Source organism: Ranitomeya variabilis, chromosome 4 (genome assembly GCF_051348905.1).
Source record: "Ranitomeya variabilis isolate aRanVar5 chromosome 4, aRanVar5.hap1, whole genome shotgun sequence".
In the NCBI taxonomy this organism is placed as follows: domain Eukaryota; kingdom Metazoa; phylum Chordata; class Amphibia; order Anura; family Dendrobatidae; genus Ranitomeya; species Ranitomeya variabilis.
Window position 1 is genome coordinate 103,878,707 of NC_135235.1, and position 9,261 is coordinate 103,887,967.

General features: G+C 46.2%; 1 protein-coding gene across 1 annotated transcript in view; it reads right to left on the minus strand.

Annotated features, from left to right (window-relative positions):
• Positions 1–6,309, minus strand: part of VPS26A (VPS26 retromer complex component A) — a 37,649-nt gene extending 31,340 nt beyond the window's left edge. Inside the window, exon 1 of the mRNA XM_077259009.1 lies at positions 6,180–6,309. Coding sequence (XP_077115124.1) covers positions 6,180–6,182 — 3 coding nt within the window. The 5' untranslated portion in view covers positions 6,183–6,309. The remainder of the gene's footprint in view (positions 1–6,179) is intronic.
• Between the last annotated feature and the right edge of the window lie 2,952 nt (positions 6,310–9,261).

Here is a 9,261-nt window from a genome sequence, read left to right on the forward strand (position 1 = left end):
TTTTTTAACTTTGAAATTCTCTGCTTTTTACAAAAATACTGATACCCCCCATAATAGTTATTAATTTACACTCCCCACATGTTTACTTCATATTGGCATCATTTTGAAAATGAAACCTTATTGTTTTACGACGTAATAGGGCTTATAGTTTTATGCGCAATTTTTCACATTTACAGCAAAACCCACTTTTCAAAGGACCAAGTCACTTCTGAAGTCACTTTAAGGGGCTTACATAACAGAAACCACCCATAAATTACCCCATTTTGCAAACTACACCCCTCAAGCTGTTCAAAACTCATTTTTAAAAACTGTTAACCCTTTAGGTGTTCCACAGGAATTTTAGCATGAGCCAAGAACCAAATATGACGATATCGGTACCACCCGGAGTGACTAGATGTAGTATTTGTAACAAAATTTAATCCAAGTTATGTAAATACACACTGAACATGTCATGTGCATATATATATATATATATATATATATATATATATATATATATATATATATATGTTACTCCATAATATCTTCAACATCGGACTCTGAATCTGACTGTTGTTCTACTGGCTCGTCTTCAGTACCCTTGTTCTGGCATGTCTGTAATCTGCACATGTCTGTGCACTTCAGGCCATTGCTGAGGCAAGTACACTGAGGAAGTTCACATGACCGCACACACTTGCAGGACAGTAGCTGTATAATAGCTTCTGGTGCTGGTGCCCCTTGCATCCACTTGACAACAAGCTTTCCGTCGTTATCTATCATCCAACCGCAGTCTGTTGGGTTTGCAACCCATGGCTGGCTCTGCAGACTTCTCCTCCAGATCGCAGCCTGGTAGTTTGCACGCAGTGCATGCATGAAAAGGCAGTCCTGGCAAGGAGGGAGTTGACTTGACTCTACCACTCCACGTCTGGCACAGAACAGCTGATAACGGAGCCTGTTTACCTCAGTTGTTTGGGTAGTTGGCAGGTACATGTGGCAGGTGATTTCCTGTAACTTCTCAAAAAGTTCGGTAGACACTTCCCATGAACGACCAACTTCCTGAAAGGCATCCTGGTATGTCTTGTTCATCTTCAACTGCTTGAGTGTCGTCATCTTCCCACGGCCAGCGAATGCACTGACGGTGTCACAGCCTGTAAATGCATGCATACCAATCAATGAATCACATACGCTGCCTCCCAATGTTCGGCTCAGAGTGGTGATATCCAGGAATCTTGTCCGGTTCTGTGTACCGCATTTCTGGAACAGGTGGGATGGGATTTTGTGGCACATGCCCAGACACAGGACCATGACATCAGTATCCTCCGAAGTGATGATGACCGACTTGTAACCAGATTCTGCTGCATGAAGAGCATGGAGAAGGAGGCGTGTGTCTGCTTCTTCTTGATTTGACTTAAGGTCAGCAGCCTCTTCCCACTGTTCTTTGGTGATCTTAAAGCAGAGCTGCTCACATGTGACATACAGCTCCTTCTCCTCAAGCTTCTCCCTGTGGTGTTTCGCCTTCCATTCTTCTACCAGAAACTTTATGAGACTTGCCTTGTTGGAGGAACTACTTAGAAGCTTTTTCCACTGCTGGATGTTGTGCCCATGTTGAATGTTCTTGAAATGGATCCCTGTGCCTTCATATCTGTTGACTCTTTCTGTATCTTTGATGGATGTCTCCTTGTAGACGTCAAAGACAATATCAATGCGCTTGCTCTTAGCACCCTCATGGATAGCGCGACTCATTGCTGTGCCTGCTAGCTGGCCAAATGTTGCATTGTTTCCCTTCAGTTTCTGAACCAGGCTCATCCCATCAATGATGGTTGCAGAGGGCTCGGGGATCACTTCTGCAGGACGAGCATTCCTCTCCAACTCCCTTGCGAGGGCAGCCTTGTTGGTCTTGCGGATAGACCCATCACCATTGGCAAGTGCCCATGGCAATGGACCCAGGGGATGAGTCAAGACATCACTCATTTGTAGCTTTCTGTTCTCAGCTACAAGTATCATCTGGCCAAATAGGTTTCTGTCAGCCTTCAAAATTACCTCCTTGCCAAGACCTTGTCTGCGTGTCTTCATTTGGATGTTAGAGAACGTTTTAAGTTTGTTCTTCGTCATCTTGTCATGAAACAATGTAGTTGGCTTATCGGTACCCAAACGCTCATCCTTGAATGTTTGATATGCATCCTCTCCTATACTGTATGCCCCTTGAAGGTCTTTGGCTACATCTGGTGGTGCTACAGTCGCTGTTGACAAACTGATAAGTTCACCATTATGCTCTTTGTTGAAGGGGTTCACCCAACCTGTCTCCAGCAGTTGAACGAAAGATTGGACATCGGCTTCATCTCTTCTAATCCTAGACACCTGTAGGTCTGAATGGCTGAAGTCAGTATATTGTTGGCCTACCAGGGCCCTCAGCTGCCTCAAGTACATACTGCGGTACTCTGATGTCAGGTAGAACCTGGAAACAGCTCCAACTTTGAGGCTGAAGCCTTTTGTGCCCCCTGGTGTCTGGGTGTCTTTGTTGATTGTCTCTTCAATGGTCTGGTCCACAGGAATTCGTCCAAAAGGATTCTTGCTACCGATCTGGACCGAAAAGCCACCTTGCATGAAGTATTCATGGACCTCTGGGTGTTCTATGGGCAGCCGAGACATTGTGGCATAGTAATAGGTTAGGTATCGGGCATAGTTGACCTTGTCATAGGCAAAACACCATGGTATCATCTGTCGGATTGCTCCTAGGTGAAGCATCCAGTTGCCTTCTCTTGAAGCTCGAACCAGGGCCAGCATGGTCTCGACCATGTCCAAGTATGACATCCAGAATGCTGAGAGTTGTTCATTTCTGAGGGTCTCAAGATAAACTTGAAAGAGCTTCAGGGTAAGTGTGCAAGATTCATTATCCAAGAGCTTTTCGAAGGATCCCTGCGACACACTGATGCGAAAGTTTGTGATGTTCTTCAGTGTTTCATCCAGATGGTGAAGGTCCCTTGCATGGTTTTCTTCTAGCCATGGAAGGAAGTTTTTCCATGCAAGCCTCATAAGTGCTTCATAGACCAGCTTGTGTAGTCTCACTGCTCTGTTGTACCTCCGGCCGTCCATCACTCCAGACACTGATCCTTCAGCGATTACACCGGATTCAACACACAGATCTCTAAGGCCTGCATCCTGAAATCTGTTCCCTATGATAGAGAGGAGATTACAGATTGTGTGGAAGACACCCATTCTAATTATAATGTTCTTGAACTTCTCCTGTTTCCAGATAACCTCGGCAGCTTTGGCATAGAGTGCTTGATCAAACACACACACAATTCTGTTAAGCTTCAGGGTCTGCATGATGGCATGTGTTTGCTCCAAGACTTCATTCACAGTGGACATGGCTGTTGCAGGAGCATTGATAGTGGGCAGGTAGCTTACAGTGTCCTGGGCCACTACAATGTCGCTGCGGATTTTTATGTTGAACCCAGTCCAACTGCTGGTGGTCTGATCCTCATGGTCTGACATTCTAGCCAGAAGCCAGATATGGTTTTTGGTTTTTGAATCCTGGACCTCCTTGGTAGTGTTAACATTCGAAGTCTCAATCCTGGGTGGCTCTCCCCGCTGCCCAACATTGTATATCGGTAGCATTAATTCTGTCAGAGTTATGCTTCTTTTCTTCGACTTGGTTACATCTGGCAGGACTTTCTTTGTCACAGAGCATGCAACATTGGACTGAACAGCAATGCCATTGACTCTATGAGATGTACCTGCTCCACTTAGTGTCTCCTCAAGTCTGTCAATGTTATCCCAGGCCAGGGTTGTGAACACACCTGGGTAGATACTTGCTGGCATTGGGATGTCATCCTTTGAACATTCCAACTTCTGGATACAAAGGGCTGTATCGATCTCCTCAGCCATTGAATATGACACACAGTGGCCAAGACGATTCAGAGTTCGAATCAGTTCTGTATTGCCGGTCAAAGACTTAACTGCAAAGGATAGCAGTACGTGCTTTGGTGGCTTTGTCTTTCCATTGGTAACAGCAAAAGCCAAGTCACTGCCGAAGGATGTGGCAAGACGTTGAGCTCTTTCACAGGTAGTTTGGCACTCACAATCTCCTGTAAGCAGGGTTTGCAGGAATTGAGTGACTAATGCAGGAACGACATTCTGATCTGTATTGGGAGGCCATGGCTGACTCACATCTTGCTTCTTGATCTCATTCCTTAGCTGCATTGCTGCTTTGGTTACGATATCTCCAGAGTTAGCAGCTCTTGCTTCTTGCAGATCTTTTGTCATGCTGTGTACTTGCCGGACAAGGTCGTCCATTGATAGGCTACATGGATAGACTAGGTGTAGTTTGCAAAATGGGGTAATTTATGGGTGGTTTCTGTTATGTAAGCCCCTTAAAGTGACTTCAGAAGTGACTTGGTCCTTTGAAAAGTGGGTTTTGCTGTAAATGTGAAAAATTGCGCATAAAACTATAAGCCCTATTACGTCGTAAAACAATAAGGTTTCATTTTCAAAATGATGCCAATATGAAGTAAACATGTGGGGAGTGTAAATTAATAACTATTATGGGGGGTATCAGTATTTTTGTAAAAAGCAGAGAATTTCAAAGTTAAAAAATTGCCGATTTTTCCAAAATTTCCGAATATTTAGCATTTTTTTATATAGAAAGGTAAAATATATTGACTCCCATTTAGCACTGACGTGAAGTACAATATGTCACGAGAAAACAATCTCAGAATGGCTTGGATAGGTGAAAGCGTTCCAAAGTTATTAGCCCATGAAGTGGCACAGGTCAGATTGGCTTAGGCACTTGGGTACAAATAGGCCTAGGGCTGAAGGGGTTAATAAGCTACGTATATGTAAGGGCTATCATATCAAAAAATAAACTACAGACATGCATCTACCTAAAAATACCAAAGAAAATTAGTCACTCCGGGTGGTACCGATATCTGGCCCGGCTCATGGACTACTAGGGAAATAGTAGATATTTGTGCCAAGTTTGGAAGTTATTTCCCACCTGCTGACAGCTGGGACCCCCACCAATCCTGAGGCCATCTGAATCTCCACCCATTAATAATCTATGGGACAGCCGTAGGAAATAGGCAGCCTCCAAACGTGGCACAAGCCAGCAGATTTATTATCAGTGGTACATGAAGTTTCACACATTTGGTGGGACTTTGGATATCACTTCTGTCTGGAGCCATTTCCCCAGTTTTACCCCTCCGCGCCCTGTACCTGGCAGCCAATGAGCCGTCGCTCAGCCCTCCGCTGTGCATTACTGCTGCACACAAGCTCTAATAACTGACAATGGAACAATCTGCTTCCTGAAAGCCGCCCTTCACCTGCAGATTTACTATAAAAAAATAAATAATAGGTCAAAGACAAATCCGGCCCAATAGTCCCTGTGCGGACCATGAAAGAGCAGATCCTGTACAGCAAAGGGCTCCAACCTGTAGCTCTGTAGCAGAACTACAACTCCCAGCATGCATTGCTGGGTGTGGGACAAACTAGGAGTTGTGGAAACATCACTGGTGGGAGACCCCACTGTACAGGATGAAACCTCTCACTGCCTCATTTCACAGCAGACCCAACTCTATTAATGATACGTTTTTGGTTTTGAAAACCTCACCCTCCCCAGGTCCGGCGCTGGGCCGCCACTCCTGATCCCAATAGCGAATACTGTCTGATGCACGGACATGACGTCAGCACTGCAGACAATCACAGCCACCGTGATGTTGACAGCACTGCAGCCAATCTGTGAATTCGGCAGCACCGTGGCTCATACCATCATATTGGGTAGAGCTGCTAAGCTCACTGATTGTCTGCAGCTCTGACATTGCATCAGCACCGCTGCAGCCAATCACAGCTGGACCTGGGTAGGGTGATGGTGGGCCAGCGACTAACAGTGTGAGAGCTCCAGCTATGGCAGACATAACTGCACTCCTCCACCACCCGTGTCCCCGCCACCAGCCCTCTCAGTGGTCAGGCCCGCACACGGGTGCAGTTACTGGGCCCGGCCGCACGGTCTTCCCGGGCATTACACGCACTCAGCACACGTCTATGGGAAGTTGTGCTGTACTTCCACCCTGAGCAATGTGACAGCTCCGGCCGCACTAGGCCCGAGCTCATCCCCGGCCTATCGTCCGGTGCACGCCGCTGCGGCCATAGCTGTCCTCGGTCTGTGGAGGAGGTCGCTCTCCCCAGAGTCTCCGCGCACTCACCATCTTCTCCCGCCGACCAGACCGGACCGGACCCTCTGCACCGACAGCACAGCTCCACCCGCTGCTGCCGCCGTCACGTGACCTCGGGGGCGGACACCGCCTGACGCCGCGGCTCCCTCGTGACCGATCAGCTGACTGCAGCCCCGTGTGACGTACACAGCGCGGGGCGGTGCCGGCCACTACGCACAGCGCAGGAGGAAGCGTGAGGGGACACGGGCCGTAACAGGGGGGCGCCGCGTGTATTCTCGGCCTGTGTCCCCTCGGCCTGTGTGTCCCCTCAGAGACGGAGACCAATAAGCATGGCGCCTGTGCCTTTCTGCTCTTCCGTTCTTTCCATCACCTTGTCCCATTCCTCCGGTTTCCCTGCGCACAGCTGTATGGAGATTGGCTTTATGCAGATGATTTGCGCTTGTGAAGTCATTTTACCATATAATAAACTGAAAAAGGGGGAAAACCCCAGTGGAAAAAAATAGTGAGAAAAAAAAATACGATTTCGCTTTGGGTGTTGTTAGTTGTGAGGTAAAAATGGCCGCACCCCATGGTTCCCCGGGGCCGTAGTACAGCGCTGACAACCACATAGTTTATAGGGTAAGCAGCGAAAAAAAGAGCTTTATAAAAATAATATACATTACACTAAAGTCACGTGTCAAACTGGTTTATTTAGGGGGATTTGTAATCTGAGAGCAGCATGATGTAGGGATGGAGAGCCTGATTCCAGCGACGGGCTGCAGTGCATACCGTCTGATAAAATGACCGTTTCCTCGGCTGTGGATCTAGCAGTGCTCTGAATGCTGAGCTGTGTGCAGGCCCCCCACTGATTAGCTGTGTACGCTGTGCATAGGCAGAAAGCTGCTAATCAATGGCGGAGGCAGGGTTACACAACTTAGCCTGACTGCCTGGCACAGGGCACTTCCTTGCTTGTAGTAGAAGTACAGTACACAGCCTAATAAGTGACACATCCCTGGAATCAGGCTCTCTGTCCCCGCATTATGCTGATCTCAGATTACATAGCATAAACCTGCTGACAGATTCCTTAAGTTTTCCAAGACCTGCAGCTTCTTAGTCTTCCTGTCCCTGTAGCTGTGTGCCGGCCTGTGTCATGTGCGCCGAGCTGTATGATTTGGGGTAAATGCAGAGGTTTTCTTGCTTTACATTGTATTGGAGATACAGCAACCTAAAAACTCTAGTTCTGGAATTTTTATTTAATGTTGTTCTTTACTAATATTTGTAATATGCTTTTTCTTTATTTCTGGATGCCCCTGCGCAGTAATGGGGCCCACACCTCTCTATGTGAGCTATAATTTACATAACACACGCGATTCACTATTTACAAAGGCAGCAGCACATCATCCATGTAACACATTACCCAGTTAATTACTATATATAAGCAGAGGCAAAAAATGTAGTATTTACATATCGATGAACAGTGGCCCCCAGAGTCAGTGTTCCTGTTGGGCCCTTGGCACCCCAGTCCGACACTGCTGCTACTTCCTGGGAGGGAAGGTGTTAAAATCAATAAATATATGTTGTGATTCAGTGTTTTGTTTAAAGGGGTTGTCTGAATGGCTCATTATCACAGATCTACAGGATTGGCGATAAATGTCTGATTTCTGGTGGTCCAGTACGGAGACCTCCACTGGCTGAGCCCCCAGGACCTTGGTGAGCAGGGGTGCCCTGTCACTTCATGTCTATGGGGCAGCGCTCTGCCATTTCCATCGGCTTCCTAGCCATTGGGTGCTGGGTGCTAATGGGCGCTTCCCATGCTATACAGGCGCTGTTATAAAGGAGTGTTTGTTTCACTGCTACAGCTGGATCTGTGACAAATTGTAATACCAATTGCCCGAAGGCAAGAAAACGTCACTTAGTTACCAAACTAATTAACACTTAACTTTTACTAGGAATAATCTAATGAGAATCTAATATGCGGCTATATAAAAATGTGTCAATTCATTACTGGTCCAATTAAAAAACCCACATCTACCCAGAGGTTACATCTACGGCTCCAATGTACCAGCTGCAGTGTATATAGCGTATAAGGGCCGCTAATGCCCATATTGTGGTAGATTCTCTACAGAGAGCAGGGCCGATATGCTCTAACGAATGCTATAACTTTATATTATGTTATTATCCAAGTATGAACTCTTAGTACTCATCATTGAATACAGATTTCTAACTACTAACCTGTGAAAAAGTATTCATACCCTGTGAACTATTCCACATATTTTCATGTTACACCCACAACTTAAATATATTTTAGATTTTCAGTAATTAGAAAGTCATGTATCATTTCCTTTACACTTTCGAAATACTTGCTACTGTGTTGGTATATCACACAAAATCCAAATAAAATACATTTAAAGAGGGCGTCCACTGTCCACTACTTTTCCATTGATGACCTTTTCTTAGGATTGGTCATCAATGTCTGATCGTTTGGGGGCAGGGCCGGACTGGGACTAAAATTCAGCCCTGGCATTTGAAGTCACACAGGCCCACTTGTCGCATGGTGACTGTATAATATCTTTGTACACTTGTAGGCTACAAGAAGTGAGGGGAGTGTAACACGACTATATAACATATAATTACAGCTGTATCCAGCATTACAGCTCAGTCCCCATAGAATGTAATACAGCACAGTCCCCATAGACTATAATACAGCACAGCCCCCATAGACTATAATACAGCACAGCCCCCATAGAATGTAATACAGCACAGCCCCCATAGAATGTAATACAGCACAGCCCCCATAGAATGTAATGCAGCCAGCCCCATAGAATGTAATACAGAACAGCCCCATAGAATTTAATGCAGCACAGTCCCCATAGAATGTAATGCAGCACAGCCCCCATAGAATGTAATGCAGCCAGCCCCATAGAATGTAATGCAGCACAGCCCCCATAGAATGTAATGCAGCCAGCCCCATAGAATTAAATGCAGCACAGCCCCATAGAATGTAATACAGCACAGCCCCATAGAATATAATGCAGCACAGCCCCATAGAATATAATGCAGCACAGCCCCATACAATATAATGCAGCACAGCCACCATACAATGTAATGCAGCCAGCCCCATAGAATATAATGC